This window comes from Nomascus leucogenys, chromosome 17 (genome assembly GCF_006542625.1).
Source record: "Nomascus leucogenys isolate Asia chromosome 17, Asia_NLE_v1, whole genome shotgun sequence".
Taxonomy (NCBI): domain Eukaryota; kingdom Metazoa; phylum Chordata; class Mammalia; order Primates; family Hylobatidae; genus Nomascus; species Nomascus leucogenys.
In genome coordinates, this window is record NC_044397.1 from 29,888,784 (window position 1) to 29,905,235 (window position 16,452).

The window sequence follows — 16,452 nt, forward strand, 5'->3', positions numbered from 1 at the left end:
TTATGACCAGGCAGCAGGCTCGCCAAGCCGTGGGCACTAACTCAAGCTCCCCTGGAGCGCAGTCACTTTACCACCACCTTCCTCCCCAAATGCCAGCATGGACAAATTAGATCCACAAGCCCTGCACACAGTCATCCTCAGGGAGAAAGCACAGTTGGCTGGGTCTTGATTCACGAAGGTGTCCTGCCCCACACCACGGCAGTCCCTCCTGGCACCCACCTCCTCATAACCCTCGTGCTGTGTTGATACCACAGATCCTGTTCCGGGCCAAAGACCTGGATCCGGAGCCCCGGAGCCACATCGTGCGAGGGAACCACACGCAGTCGGCGCTGCTGGCGGGCCTGCGCAAGTTCGTGCTCTACGAGCTCCAGGTGCTGGCGTTCACCCGCATCGGGAACGGGGTCCCCAGCACGCCCCTCATCCTGGAGCGCACCAAAGACGATGGTAGGTCCAGCGTTCACGCCTTCGGGAGCCTCACTGCCTCCCAGGTTGGCCTTTCCAATGCAAACAATTTGGACTGTTGTCGCTTTTAACTTAATTTTCAAACCACTTTCTTTTGCAGTTGAGGGAAACAAAACAAAATTGTTTTTCAGTCGCTTAGCACTTATATGGCCAATTTCAGCCTGGAGTGGATTTTTACAGCCTAATTATGAACCTGTGCAGAGTTTCCCTCATAACTCTGCCATGGGCAGTGCTGGGGAGAGGCAGCAGAGGCTGGGGCGGGGCTGAGCTGTGGATGTGAGCTGTGGACACTCCTCTTGACAGGGGCTGCACACGCCTAGTGTAGTGCCCCCTTATCTGGCAGCACATCCCAGGACCCCCAGGGAATGCCTGAAACTGCAGATAGGAGGGGACTACTATAGTTTAAAAAATCCACAGTGGACCTCATGCGTTAATTCTCTGGGTACTGCCCCGGTCTCACTGTTTGCATTGTGGGAGGTAATTAGAGGTTATAGAAAGCCCTGTGTTTGATGGCCCGGGGTCCCCAGCTCCCTGTTTCCGGACCTGAATAACAAGCACACCTTGCCAGCTTTGTTTTCATGGAACTCTAAATCATCGGTACATATGTTTTCCCACTTTGCAGATGTCAAACACGTAAAGGTTAGCGCCTTTACATTTTCATTATTAAACAGACTGTAATGAATATGTCAGGGAGAGAAATGCGGATCTCCCCCCCAAAACACCCACCATGGGGATCAGAGTGGCTGAAGAAGTGAAACACCTGTAGGTTTTCTTAAGCCTCTTTGCTGAGTAACTAAATGAGCCCATAAACCCTCTTAACTGCTGAGTGGAAAGCACTCTCTCCACGTTGCTGAGAGTGCCACCCCTGATCCTCGCCTCGCCTCAGGGAGAGACGGGAACCCTGCAGAAGGCTTTGTCCATCCTTCCCTGACATGAGGTCTCAGGCTAGAGGGGGATCCAGGAGGGGACGGGGATGTGGATGTTGTTTCCTTGCAAAACTATCTCCAGCTCCAGTGTATTCCAGGCTTCCCCGATGAAAGTAAAAAGGGTCCTATTAGAAGCTGTGTGTAACAGCAGGCCCACCATCCAGCTCCAGTGTATTCCAGGCTTCCCAGATGAAAGTAATAAGGGGCCTATTAGAAGCTGTGTGTAACAGCAGGCCCCCCGTCCAGCTCCAGTGTATTCCAGGTCTCCCAGATGAAAGTAAAAGGGGGCATATTGGAAACTGTGTGTAACAGCAGGCCCACTGCAACTGTTCCCTCCTGAAGCGGGCGCTGGTGAGTCCTGGAATGCCGCTGCTTCCTTTCCCACAGCTCTCGTATAGACATACATGCCTTCCTCCTCTGCATTCCAGCATAGTCCCCATAAACAGCCCGGGAGAGGGCTCAGGGGAGCAACGCTACTTAAGACTGAAGTCAGCGTTTGCATATCTATGACTTAATCCTAGTTGGGAGCCTGTGGCCTCCTTCAGACATTTATTTCACCCAAAAATAGGCGTCATAACACACGTTCAGAATTTAAAATACTGTTCCCAGCTTCATAGCCAAGGACAGATGTCAGCAGCCCAGAATGACGAACATACATCCTTTTATTTTCATATTAATTGTTTCATGCCCATTGCCTTTTACCTGGGAATCAACCAGTTATTAATTCCAACAAGAAGCTCTCACACTGGCCACACACTTACTTGCCTGTTCGTTTAAGTAAATGTATTTTATGAGGGCCACGACCCTATTATTCAGCAGTTCCACCACACCTAGCTGCTTTTTGAATTATTGGTGCACCGAACCACACACAAGAATTATTATATGCATTGGTGCACATCAACTCTTAATTATCTAGGATGATGCAGGAGAGAGGTGGCATGCCTACGAGAGAAATGATTGAGGATAAACATGTTATTTCATCAGAAATTGTAACCTCCATTAGAGCTAGGAGGAACTTCAGGCCGCCTCATCTACCACCTGCTTTGCAGATGTCAAACCCAGTAAGGGAATCCGAGCTCAGATGAGGGAAATCCTTCCTCTCAACCTGATGTTTGCTCTCAGAGTCATTTAGTGACTGGTCTACTTGTGTCCTGGTAGGCTGGTTACACTCACACTATTCCTGGCGTAGTTCGTGAGCCCTGCTTTTGAGTCTTGGAAAGCAGATGGGCAGGGTTTAAAGGGAAGGGTTTGCTCAAGATCCTGAGGGAGCCACACTACCAGTGAGGTTCCAAAAGTCATCAGTCCAAAACTTTAGAAGGTTCTAAACCCACACAGCGTAGCCTGCGGTAGTTACTGCACCCAGCTCACCCTCGGAATCCTGTGTAACCTGTCACGCACCCAAGGAACATTGTCTTGACATCTGAATCCCTGTGGTTTCCCGTTCAGCCCCAGGCCCACCAGTGAGGCTCGTGTTCCCCGAAGTGAGACTCACCTCCGTGCGGATTGTGTGGCAACCTCCGGAGGAGCCCAACGGCATCATCCTGGGTAAGGGAGCGGCGATGGCTGGGCGTGGTGGCTCAGGCCTGTCATCCCAGCACCTTGGGAGACCGAGGCAGGCGGATTGCTTGAGCCCAGGAGTTCAAGACCAGCCTGGGCAACATTGTGAGACCCCATCTCTCCAAAGAAAAAATTCAAACTATTAGCCGGGCATGATGGCATGCACCTGTTGGTCCCAGCTACTTGGGAGGCTGAGGTGGGAGGATCGCTTGAGCCCAGGAGGTTGAGGCTGCAGTGGGCCAAGATTGCATCACTGCACTCCGGCCTGGGAGAGAGTGCAAGACACTATCCCCAAAATAAGAATTAAAAGTAAAAAAGAGTGATGGTGTTTAAAAGGAGAGAAATAACAATCAAGTTGGTGTCTTCCCTGTTTGTTAGATGTTTATGAGGTTAAACAAAAGCCTGTCTCCAGCAGCCTGGCATTTCCTGAACCAAGATGATCATGGGCCTCTTGACTGTTTTCTGAGCTATGTACTAAAGGTTTTTCGTACGGAATGAAATTTACATTTTGTTAACCTGGAATTTCTTCCATTCGTTTGCGGCTCATGGCGATACTGTTTGTAACCGACCTTCCCTTCCTCTCTGAAATATCAGGCTATTTTGATGTGTGTTTGAGAAACAACAGGCTAGTTTTTCAGAGAAGATGCAGACCTAGCCTTTGTTCCCATCTTCTTGGAAACATCTTTCTGCTACAGCACTTGCACCCCATCCTTGTAAAAAGCCACTGAGATGAAGCACATGCCTTGGGTCCCAGGGAATGTGTTTACTTCTGACTTTTCAGCATTACAGCCGGCATACCAACTCTGGTAACACTGATGAAAAGCCTGAATTTTTCCCAGTTCCCCAAAGCAGCAAATTCTGTTTTAAAACATCCCCAGTTCCTTGACTCATTCACCCTTTCACAGAGACAAAGTAAGGACTTTCCCTGTGCAGGTGTCGTACGCACAGTGGGGGGTGAGGAATGAATGAGGCACGCCCGTCCTCAAGTTGCCCACAGTCCCGTAAGGGAGACACACGTTGAGAGTACAGTGAGATAAGCCATCTGAAAGAGGTTTCATTCAGCGCCTCACACACTGCTCCTTCTGGGTAGGGTCTCTGTGGGTGGAAAGCTCCTTTTGAGAGGGATCTGGAGATAGGTGGCTTCTAAAGCCTCGTAAGAAGGGAAGAGGGCTGTCCACTCAGCCAAGACCGAATGCTTTCAGCCTGTGGGAGCACTGACAGCTCCAAGGCTGGGGATGGAGGCTGGGCCAGGTCTTGAGCTACTGTGAGCTCCCTGCTGTGTCCTGGAGAATGTGGCCCTGAGACCTGGACATTTTAAACTGGGCTGTTAGAGGCAAGCGCAGCAGCCACAGAATATTGCCCCAGCCCCAGGTTAGCTCTCGGGATCCTGCCATACCAGACACCCCTGATTCAGCTAGCCTGTGTTCTAGGTGATTAACGGTAGTTATAAACCCAGACTTACAAACAGGTGGTAAAATTCACCACTTTTGCCTGCATTTGATCTTAGGATTCTAAGACTTGGTTTGAAGAAAGTTTCACATCACTAAAAAAAAGTTTGGAGGCCTGTGTTGAACGGCAGCAGGAGCTCATCCAAGGTCTTTGAGTGGGAAAGCTGCGCGATCAGATTTACCTTTTAGGTAATCACTCTGGCAGCCTGAGAAGGGTGGATGGAAAGTCAGATATTTATTGAGCCCTTGCTTCCCTGAGAGGGGGCCTGGAGCTTCCTAAGTCTTCTGCACAAGGAGGCTGTGGCCTATTTTCGCTTTGCCTCTTTCTTTACATGATTTCTGGAGTTGCTAGATAGAAGTGTTTGGCTTTGAGTACGGCATTTCTCAATCAGGCGACCTTTGGAACTGCGGGTTCCTGCTACTAAAATCTCAGATGAGCAGCCACCGTGGAGTTGAGCATTTCAGGGCCTGGCCCGGCGGAGAGGGAGCTAGGAGCCACATCTGGTGCCTGCGCAGTGAGCCCAGTCTTGGGGTAGGAAATGGTCTGCCCAGCAGACAGCTGTGGCGAAGAGATTTGCAGGAGCCCCACCTAGGCAGGCCTGAACCTCAGCACAGCACCCGGGCATCCGCCTTTTCTGGAACAAGCAGGACTAATATCTGATTACCCAGGAGCTGTCCCCAGCATGCTGTGAAACAAGAAACATTGACAGAGGCACAGGAGTCCACAAGAACGGTGTTCCCCGTGAAGAAGCAGGGTCACCCCAGCCCCACCTCCACCCTGGCAGGGCCCCTGGCTCCCACTGCTGGCCTCGGTACACCCTCCCAGCAAGTCCTCACTCTGTGGTCACCTCCGTCCACTCACCGTCAGCTTACCGGGCTGCCAAGAATCAGTTCTGGAGTGCGAAGGTGTGGGAGCAGTGCAGGAGCAAAGCATGCTCCTCTCTTCATCTGTGCTTCTCTCTTGCCATAAACGGACCCATGCTCAGATTCCAGTGCTGTGACTTTGACTCAGGGCTTCCTTGCACACGTGGGGAGGCTCTGGCCTCAGCTGGCTCTAGGCCCCGCCCTCTGCCTGACACACCCGCTTCTCCGGGGCCTCTGCCCCTCCTGAGGACTCACGCCGACATCCTCTGTAGCCCCGGGTCCTCACTGCCCCGCTGCCTGCATGTGTCCACCTGGTCAGGCTTCTCCTCAGCACGCCCGCCGGAACGGCGTGAGGCCCACTGTCCAGTGAGCCCATCAGCTGGTTTTATCATCTGTCGTTTACTTTCCAGAGTGTCTCTGACATTTTCTTTTTCCGATGACAAGAGCACTATAGAATGATAATTGAGGCCGCAATGAAATCCCATTTAACATTCACCAGATTTGGCACCATAAGAAGCGGTGATAATGCCAAGTTTACATGAGGATATGGAGGAACAAGACCCCTACACCCTTGCCAGGAGCGGGAGTTGGTGCGTCCACTTTGGGGAGTGCCCTGGCAATACCCAGGAAAGGTGAGCGCGTTCACACCGCACCCCAGACGCTCTGCACTTCCAGGCCTTCGCCCTAGAGAAATTATTGCCTGTGTGCACAAGGAGAAACGTCCAAGGATGTTCATTACAGATTCACTGAAATAGCAAGAAAGAAAGCAGCTCTCATCTGCACAAGTCAGATGGCACGAACCTTGGGGCTGCCTGCTTTTCCTTCCCCCTGTGTTTTCAACACCACATCACTGACAAGTAGGCCGGCAGCGTGGGTAACGTTTTGGACTCAGATCTCAGCCTATGCTTATTAGCTGGGTGAATTTATGCGTGTTTCTTAGCATTCCTATGCCTCAGTTTCGCCATCCGTCAAAGGGGAAGCACATTTGTGCCTCCCTCACTGGTTAAATGAGTTGCACTTAGAACAGTGCCTGCCACATAGTGAGTGCTGAGTAAACGTTAGCTTCCGTATCACATGGAATATTTCATCGTTTCCCTGGCACCAGAGGAGGCTGGAGGCTCTCTGGACTTGGGAGCTCCTCCTGGATCACTGGGGGCTCAGCCTGGTCCTAGTATTCCCGTTGCATGCACCAGTGGTGTGCTGCCTTGATTTGTCCTGCATGACTCTGGTTGCTGAAGCAGAGGGTTCTTGCCGACAAGAGAAAGAAAACTTAGAAGGCTGCTTGGGTTACAGAGAGTTCCTAATGTGCATCGAGAGGTATGGATCTTGATTTGTGGTCACTGAAAGCCACTGAAGCCCAGGTAAGGAGAAGGATAATCATTTAAATACTTTGAGCACTCCAGCCATGCCAAACACTGCTGAATCACACAGCACCATGTCTACCTGCGAAGCAGACAAGCTCACTGCCAAGCCTCCTCTGTCATGCAGCATTGGGTTGTAATTGTAATGCATGTTGTCCGGGTAACCTGTGACTGTGTCATCACAGCCGGCGCACCACACGGTGGAGGCTGCAGGAAGACGGGAAGACACTTCCTGCAAATTCAGATGGGTGTTCGCAGGGGAGAAAGCAAAACATCTTTTCACCTGACTCACTTTACATCCAGAGACCTTGAATCAATGTTCCCACTCTGGCAGGTGGCCTTATGAGTACATAAACACCTCTGCCGCCCAAGCTTTTGTAATCTATATCAAAACATGTTCTTGCATTTCCAAAAGAGATTAACAGCATGAACCACGGCAGGCGCCTAGAGGAGAAAACACTTGCTTATTTGCGTAAATATTTTACTGTGGAGCGCTTTTAGCATTTAGAACTTTTCTTTGGTTGGATGGGGTTGGAACCCCCTGATGGGGTGAGATGTCCCTCCCTCACCCACCAGCTGACACCACATGGCCTCGACTGCTATTACGCTAACATGATGATGCGTGGGCTCTTCAGACCCATGTGGGCCTGCCCTGGGCAGACATGCGGGATCCCGCCCTGCCAGCAGGAGGGCCTAACATTTACCTTTAAGCTTATTACGAAGGGCGTGCGGGAACTCTGCTGAGAATCAGGAGCTCCAGCAAATATGATCCCTGTTTGCAGATTCAGCGTTTTGATCCCCAGCCCTTGGATGGATAAGCTGCAAAACCCACAGGCCACGGCATCTAGGCTCGGCCAGCGTGGGCCTCCTGGGGTGATTCAGTGGCTTGCGGGTTCTCTGACCCACTTGCCCACCAACAGCAGCTGCAGAGAGATCAGCAGCACATGCCCCTGATGGTCGTGCTTTGGGGTCCTGAGCACTGGGGCCCCAGTGATGCTCGCTCAACAGCAACTCTCAGACAATGCCTTTTGTTTCCCAGGGAAGTGCACAATTCATTAAAGGTTTGCAACCAGCTGGGCACAGTGGCACACACCTGTAATCCCAGCTACTCAGGAGGCCGAGGCATGAGAATGGCATGAACCCGGGAGGTGGAGGTTGCAGTGAGCCAAGATCGCGCCACTGCACTCCAGCCTGGGTAACAGAGCGAGACCCTATCTCAAAGGCTTTGCAGCCACCTAAATTTAGTCCAGATAGAAGTCTCCAAATTGCTCTGTGTATAGATCTGTGGTGTCAGTCTTCAGGCTGAACCAGAGCTGAGATGCCTATAAGGCTTCCAGTATCCAGCCTCAGCTCCTTAGTGCCACCTTCTTGTGTCTCAAGCAGTGGACGGTTCTGGAACTTGTCTCAGGCCCGTGGCGCAGTCCCTTTCTGGATTCTGATTGTGTAAGTGCGCGGTGCCGCCTCCGTCTTCCAGGTGTATTCAGAAACCCACTCCGGCCTCTCACTTGATGTTTTTAATCTTCCATTTGGATCAATGTGTCTCGTACTTGGCCTTGCTCCTTTTAATGCCTGTATTATCATAATTCACCCATACCCTTAAAAATTGGGCTCCTCTTAAGCCGCATTTTACTGCTGCTATTGATTCGGCCTGTTCATTCCTCCTTCGCACACGCTGCCGTCTTCTGGCCTTGCGTTGCTGAAGTTCAGCACGCCGGTGTTTCTGATCTTGCTGTAACCGTAATTACATAACAAGCCTTTTCCACAGAAACGCTCTTATCTCTGAACACCATCTATCATTATTCTCTAAAAATGCAAGGACTATTACTCAGCTGCTCCTTTGTGCCATTTATGTACAGAAAAAAAGCTGTCTTCTATTGTCCTTCGAGTCTAGGACTTCTTAAACGTGTCAAGGTGAGCTATAGGCATTCATCTTTATGTTCAGCAGACCGTAGTGTGGCGATCAGCTGATATTATCTTTATTTTAAGGCAAATAATAGGAAGGTACAAATAGAACCCACAGGCCAAGGAATTTTCTTCCAGTGCCTAGGGAACCAGATCAGAGAGAGAAGAAGAACCTAGATTTCTGCAATTAGCAGGGATGGCGTCGTGCTTTGCAATCTGCATACATTATCTCACTGGGGCTTTGCCAGGCCTGCATCCTAAAGGTCAGGGGAGGGGAGGGCGACCCCACTGCAAACTCCCCCCTTCCTACTTCGGCCCAGCAGCACTGCCACACAGCGCAGTATTAAGCAGTCATTAAAATTCATGCTTCTAAAGGGAAAACATCCTTTTGCTATGTTGTGCAGAAATCACAGAATGAAAACTCGTATTGAGTGTGGAAATCCAGCTTTGTTGAGTCCTCACATGCACAGAAAAATGATTACCAAAGGCCGGGCGCTGGCTCATGCCTGGAATCCCAGCACTTTGGGAGGCCGAGGCAGGCGGATCACCTGAGGTCAGGAGTTCGAGACCAGCCTGGCCAACATGGCGAAACCCCGTTTCTACTGAAAATACAAAAATTAGCTGGGCATGGTGGTGCACACCTGTAATCCCACCTACTTGGGAGGCTGAGGCAGGAGAAACATTTGAACCCGGGAGGCAGAGGTTGCAGTATAGCCGAGATCACACCATTACACTCCAGCCTGGGCAACAATAGCAAAACTCTGTCTCAAAAAAAAAAAAAAAAAGAGAGAGAGAGAGGAAGCAAGGAGGGAAGGCAAAGAAAAGAAAATTGATTACTAAAAAAAGCCCCAAGATAGCTACAGTTATCTCTGAGTGGCAGCATGGCCCTGCTGTAGACCAGCATGCCATCACCCCAGCTTCCAGGCCATCACCTGGGACTCTGCCCAAGGGCTTTCTGTGGCTGCCAGAGCCTGCTAGGTTTTGAGGACTGGGCCGTACATTCAAAGGGTGCCCCCAACAGCCCTCAACCAACTGCTGAGAAGCAGTGGGTGCACACTGCAGCTCTCCCTTGTGTCGTGCGTGGAGCATGAGGCTAACAGGTTCTCCACTGGCCCCCCCGGGGGGCGGAGCCCAGCCCATGGCCCCTGCCCTGATGCACACACATTCATCAGCTTCTTCTCCGTCTCACTTCTCTACCCACTCCCTCTTTCCTGGGGTGACCTCCCAAATGGCCACTTGCACTCCAGTCTTGGCCGCAGAGTCTGCTCCTGGGGCACCCACCCTAGGGCCAAAGGTGATTTCATGGGTTTGTTTTTTTTTTTCCTGCTTTTTTTGGATGCCTTTAGTACGAAAGAAGCATCTATCTATCTATATGTATAAACAACTGTATGTATATATATGTGTGTATATATGTACGTCTGTGTGTGTGTGTATAAAATCTTGAAAAGCTGAAGCCCCAGGAGCGCTATGGGACCGAGGGGCTGAGAGCTTTAGCACCGTATCAGAGGGCCTCACCCTGCGCTGTCTGGGCTGTCTTGGAGCTGGGTGGAGCCCTGGGGACTCAGGCAGGGAGAGTCCATCGATGGGAAGGATCTCGTAATGGGGCAGGGCCTCAGGCCTCTCTGAAAAATAAGACTCTTCTGTCCTGCCATGAGCCTATTCATTGTGCACCTCTGGGCCAGTTCTGCAAACGGTGACTCCTGCCAGGCCCACGGAAGTGTGACCTCCAGAGTGCCTTGTCCGCCTGTCACCACTTACCCGGGAGCACACAGGTTCCCTTCTTCGTGCTCTGGCTGCTGCAGACAGCGGCACTGCTCCTGCGTGCCTTCTCTGCCGCCCCGCTCCACCCCAGCCTGCACCTTACAGGTTGCTCGTCTCCCTCTCAGATCTAGTGGCTTTGCCTCCAGCCCCCACTGCATAGTGCTCTCCCTGGGCCCACCTCAGCTGACCTCTTTCCGGATGCTACTCCCCAAGGCTCTTCCCGAGGACTCTGTCTCTTTGGCACTGTCTGGAACAATTAAGCCTCCCCAGACAGGAGCCCTCACATGCTGGAGGCGCGGCTCTGGAGATGGGCCCGAGTGGGACCCCCGGCCCCACAATGGGGGGCTGTTTCTAGATGTTTTGCAGTTTCCCCCACTCTGTGACAGTCACCTTCCGAGTATCCTGCTGAGTGACTTTCTCTGAATTGTTTTCTGTTTTTTTCTCCCTTTTCTTTAATCATCAGAATCCCATGATACTGCAGCAGGAGGGAGCTGAGGCCAACAGCAGGGTATCCTGGGAAGAGCTGGGGCTCGATGCCGAAGGACCCCCGCCCTGCCCTGTGTACTGTGTGCTCGTGGGCACCCAGCGCCTCCTTGCCTGCAAATGTGAAATGGAAACAGGAATATCCACCTGGGGAATGTCATGAAGTCTTAAGTGGTAGCTATGAAGTGCCTGGAATATAGAGGCCCCTAATAAACTGCGGCTCCATTTTAAAAAATGATTAATAGAGGCTGGACACAGTGGCTCACGCCTGTAATCCCAGCACTTTGGGAGGCTGAGGCAGGTGGATCACCTGAGGTCAGGAGTTCAAGACCACCCTGACCAACATGGAGAAACCCTGTCTCTACTAAAAATACAAAATTAGCTGGGCGTGGTGGTGGGTGCCTGTAATCCCAGCTACTCAGGAGGCTGAGGCAGGAGAATCGCTTGAATCCGGGAGGCAGAGGTTGCAGTGAGCTGAGAACACTCCGTTGTACTCCAGCCTGGGCAACAAGAGCAAAATAACATCTCAAAAAAAATAATTAATAGAGGCCGGACACAGTGGCTCACACCTGCAATCCCAGCACTTTGGGAGGCTAAGGCAGAAGGATCGCTTGAGCCCAGGAGTTCAAGTCCAGCCTGGGCAACATAGCGAGACCCCATCTCTATTTTAAATTTTAAAAAATGATTAATAGCAAGAGATGAGAACTGAGAGTCAGGCAAAGGTTAGAACTTGCCTGAGGGCTGGGTCAGGACCCAGGTCCCCTGGCTCCCTGCTGTCCAGTCAGGAGCTTCTGAGAGAGCGGCAGGGACCAGAGTCATGGACCACACATGAGAAACAATCCACAAATCCGAGGCAGTGTATCCGCCAAGGCAGATGAGATGAGGCCCACGCAGGGTGGTGAAGGGGCAAGTGCATAACCATGTAGTGGAAGCCTGTGTAGTCTGCAGCATGGCCAAAGGCAGGGCTCACCTTGGAGGACAGAAGAGTCAGGCGGGGCCATTGATAGAAAGGAGGGTCTGTAAGCAAACCTCGGACGGCTTGGCAAGAAGAAACCGGTTCCCACATAATCCCCAAATCCTGTGATCCACATGACTTGCCTTTGAACATCTTCATTTCATCTCAGGATTGTTACCTCTAGCAATGGAATAATCTGGGCAGAGATAAAACCTGGTGAAACAGTAAAGATTAAACAATAATGAAAACACATCTGTAACCATGCCCTGCTCCTGAAAGTAAATACTACCTCATTAATTCAGACATAGTCACTGAAAGGCAATTTGGAATTTGAGCGAGAAGTCTTAATCACACACAACTCTCCAACATATTAAGTAACAAATCAAGGGAACTCAGGTAGGCTGGTGGGATCTGTAGGAAAGGCACATTCCGGGCCATCGGGGATGCTGGGTAAGGCCCTCGTTAGTCGCCTGTCGGGGCCAGGCCTCCGAGCATCTTCCACGCAGGGCTTTCTCTTTCTCTTTTAGGGATAGGCATGTTTTTGTTCTTGTTTTTGAGATGGAGTCTCGCTCTGTCTCCCGGGCTAGAGTGCAGTAGCGTGATCTTGGCTCATTGCAACCTCCGGCTCCTGGATTCAAGTGATTCTCCTGCCTCAGCCTCCCGAGCAGTTGGTATTACAGGCACCCGCCACCATGCCTGGCTAATTTTTGTATTTTTAGTAGAGGCAGGGTTTCACCATCTTGGCCAGGGTGGTCTTGAACTCCTGACCTTTTGATCCACCTGCCTCAGCCTCCTAAAGTGCTGGGATCATAGGTGTGAGCCACTGCGCCCAGCCAGGATAGGCATGTTTTTTCACATGGTGAAGAAGAAATATTTTGAGCCACTGTGCAAAATCAGTGAGGTGATCCCACCTCAACAGTGTGGAGGGAGCAGGCTGAACCCTACGCCTACATACATGAGTCTGTTTTTAATGCATACTTGATTTTTGCTGCTTTAGGGAAAGACTCGTATCTCTTCACCTCTAGGAATGATATTCAAATGCCTGAACTTACACCCGGCTGCACATCATTCTTGATGGTTTTGGTTTTGTGTGTGTTTGTGGTTTTTGTTTTGTTTTGTTTTCTGTTTTTGCTGGAGACAGAGTCTTGCTCTGTCACCCAGCCTGGAGTGCAGTGACGCGATCTCAGCTCACTGCAACCTCCACCTCCCGGGTTCAAGCGATTTTCCTGCCTCAGCCTCCAGAGTAGCTGGGATTGCAAGTGCCCGCCACCACGCCTGGCTAATTTTTGTATTTTTAGTAGAGACAGGGTTTCGCCATTTTGGTCAGGCTGGCCTCGAACTCCTGACCTTGTGATCCACCCACCTCGGCCTCCCAAACTGCTGAGATTACAGGCATGAGCCATCATGCCCTGCTAAAGTTTTGTATTTTTAGTAGAGACAGGGTTTCACATGTTGGCCAGGCTGGTCTCAAAGTCTTGACCTCAAGTGATCCACCCTCCCTGGCCTCCCAAAATGCTGGGATTACAGGCGTGAGCCACTGTACACAGCTGCTTTGCACTCTTTACCTGGCACATTTACGTGATTTTTGAGCCATGTGAATATTATACATCTCAAGAAATCATAACAATATTGAATGTCTTTAGACAAAAGGCAGCTTAAGCCTAGAAGGTCTCCAAGATGAACATCGATTCTGTGGCCAGAGATGCTTTTTCCAGGCAGAACGCAGCCGCCCAGAGACCTTAGAATTAAGGTTATTCTCCTGGCCCCAAGGAAGCAGGACATTGTTGGGGAATTTACATTTTAAGGGGGAACTCCGGCCCAGGGAGTCCTGCTCTGAGGCCGCTCAATGCTGAGCACACACCGTAGGTAGTTAACCCCATCAGGCATTGCAGAGTTGGGGGTGTCACTCCTCAGGGCCTGGCTGGGGGCTTGGCCATGTCTGTTCTGGGCCCCTGTGCTGCCTCCAGTGGACACTCACCACCCCGTCCTGAAGCTGCAGAGGCCTAAGGCGCCACGCCCGCATCAGTGCCTATGGACAGGTCCTGGGAATAAGGTTCCATGGAGGCTGTGTGAGGAGTGATAACTCTGTGGTCATACCAGCCACCACAGGGTGAGGGACTGCTAGGGAAGGTGTCCTGCCAGCTGGAGGAGGGAGGAGAAGTCGTGACTGCGATTGTTTTATAATGATATTAAAGCCAGGAGCAACCAGGCATGGCTGTGCCAGCCAGGTCATTACCACCGCGAGTCCCCAGAGCCCTCCTGGCACCCCATGAGGTGTCCTGTCATCTCCTTGCACCATGTAGTCCAGCAAACTGAGGCTCGGAGAGGCTGCATGGCTCATCCACAGTCACACAGTGAATGATTGGCAGAGTGGGATTCCAGCCCAGAGGTGCACTCCCAAAGGCATGTCCTTCCTTCGAGGGGCCCGCTGGCTTCTATTGGAGAGGACGCTTCTGTGTGATGGGCCCTGGGGTCCGTGGTCCCGAGGAACCTGGTGAGGGGATGCCCTCCCTTTGCTCACAGATCGGTATGGGTGTTTACTTCTCCCAGGAAGAGTAGGCACCTGCGGGGCTCCAGCCCGACTCCCTTGTCACTTTCTTGCTGGGGACCCCTCTTGGAGCTTCATGGCCTCGTCCTCGTCCTCATCTCATATGCTTCCTGGCAGGGCTGTGGCGAGGGTCTGGCATGGGAAGCGTTGCAGGGATACAGCAGGGTCCCTGGATGTGCCCAGCAGTGTAGCCGCTGTGGTCATGCTCTCCTCACCATCAGGGTGTGGGGCGGCCAGGAGCCCCGAAGCCTCAGAATGAGCTTCCATTGTGTGTGCACGGCCGACTCCCTACTCTCACTATGCAGGGTTGGGGGAAACAGGAGGCCGGGGGAAGAGCTGGCCCTCTCCCTACTCTCACTACACAGTGGTGTGGGGGAAGGAGAGGCGCAGGGGAAGGGGAAGCCAGGGGGAAGAGCTGGCCGCCGTCTCTGGGCTGCCCTTGGTCGGTCAGTGACTGGGAAGGAACAGGATTCTAGCAGGGACACCCTTGCCAGAGGCCTGAGACCAGCAGGGCCACATCCAGGAAGTCTCAGGACTCCCGGTCCCCATTGTGGGGAGGACAGCCTGTCCATTGGAGGTGGGGCAGCGGCTGCAACAGCCACTCTGGGGTCCTAAGTTCAGGATCCTGCAGACACCTGGGGGCTCACGGAGGTGGCGGCGTCATGGACAGGGCAGGGCGTGTGTCCCTGTCTATGTGGTGGTGATGACGATGCTGATGGTGAGCGGTGATGCCTGGGGCCTGATGTGAGGATGCACTTGAAGCCTGACCTCTGTGTAATTGTCCTCCCACCTCCCAGATGGCGGGCTGGGGAGGGGCTTGTTAAACCCTTGGATGAGTGACAAGGCGCAAAAGCTGGGAGGTTGCCTGTAAGCTCGGTCGTCCATGAGCCAGAGACCCAAGAGCAGGAAGAGCTGAGAGAGGGAGGGGTTCACCCGGAGCAGAGGCTGAGGGCAGGGGCAGGCAGCGTGGGGTCACCCGGCAGCTCCTCCCCACAGAGGGTGAGCCCCCAGTGCAGAGGCCACTCCACAAAGAGGCAGCACTGGTGAGGCCAGAGTGTGACTCTCTTCCCCCTATGTGTCCTCCCTTGTTTAACTCCAACAGTTATTAATATTTTTGGAAGCCACAGTGCCCCATCATTTCTGGTTTTAATCAGCGCAGGAGCTCAGCCGCTGGACCACACGTTGTCTGTGAGCCAGGCAGGGTGTGGACTGGAGCTGCAGAGTTAACAAGGCTCCTCCAGACGCCAGCGGGGGAGGCCTGGGGCGGCCAGTGGAGAGGGGTCATCGCTAATAAGGAACGTCTGGTCAACCCCCAGGCCCTCCCAATTGAGCAACTCGGCAAGCCAGGAGCCCTCCCTCAGCTAGGAAGCACAGGGGGATTCTGTAAGCAGAGCTGCCCTGGCGGAGCTGCTGGGGAGGGGTGGGGCCACAGAAGGGGCTGGATGGACGTTGCTGGGATCCCTGGAGGGAGCTGGGGGTCAGAGATGCAGGCAGACAGGGAAGACAAAGGAGGGAAGGAGGAGTGGCAGCTGTGGAGCTGCTGTCCTGCCTGGGCAGGCCATGCTGTCATTGGCAAGAATTAAAGGACTTCCTAAGGGAGCGAGGAGGAGGGCCAGACGGCAGGAGGGAGGGAGAGGCAGAGACTGAGAAGTCACAGCCCTCTGGGGAGCAGGGTGGGACTGGGTCCCTGTGGCATGCTCGCCGCGTGCCAGCATCCTAAGGAAAGATGAACCCGTGTTCACACCTTGTTCCTGTGAAGGATGGAGCAGGAAACAAGCTTCACAGGGAAATCCACGTGGGGCCCCACCATTCATAGCCATGAGACCACCCTTTCAGTGCACAGGCAGTGACCTCCAGGGACGGGGAAGAGACAGATGGCCGTCCTGGGGTTTCTGTTCCAGGGGTCAGCACAGGGTGTGGGCACAGGGCTTCCCTGTGCCGTGGGTGGCTGGCTCAGCAGCTGTCTCCCATGTCATCTGCCCGCAGGGTACCAGATTGCCTACCGCCTGGCCAGCAGCAGCCCCCACACCTTCACCACCGTGGAGGTCGGTGCAACGGTGAGGCAGTTCACAGCCACCGACCTGGCCCCGGAGTCCGCATACATCTTCAGGCTGTCCGCCAAGACGAGGCAGGGCTGGGGGGAGCCACTGGAGGCCACCGTCATCACCACTGAGAAGAGAGGTAA

At 52.7% G+C, this 16,452-nt stretch overlaps 1 protein-coding gene across 1 annotated transcript in view; it reads left to right on the plus strand.

The window, feature by feature from the left end:
• The window catches only part of SDK1 (sidekick cell adhesion molecule 1), a 965,381-nt gene that overhangs the window by 831,621 nt on the left and 117,308 nt on the right, over positions 1–16,452 (plus strand). The window contains exons 27-29 of the mRNA XM_030795976.1: positions 255–444; positions 2,835–2,933; positions 16,254–16,448. Of these exons, the coding sequence (XP_030651836.1) occupies positions 255–444; positions 2,835–2,933; positions 16,254–16,448 (484 nt within the window). The remainder of the gene's footprint in view (positions 1–254; positions 445–2,834; positions 2,934–16,253; positions 16,449–16,452) is intronic.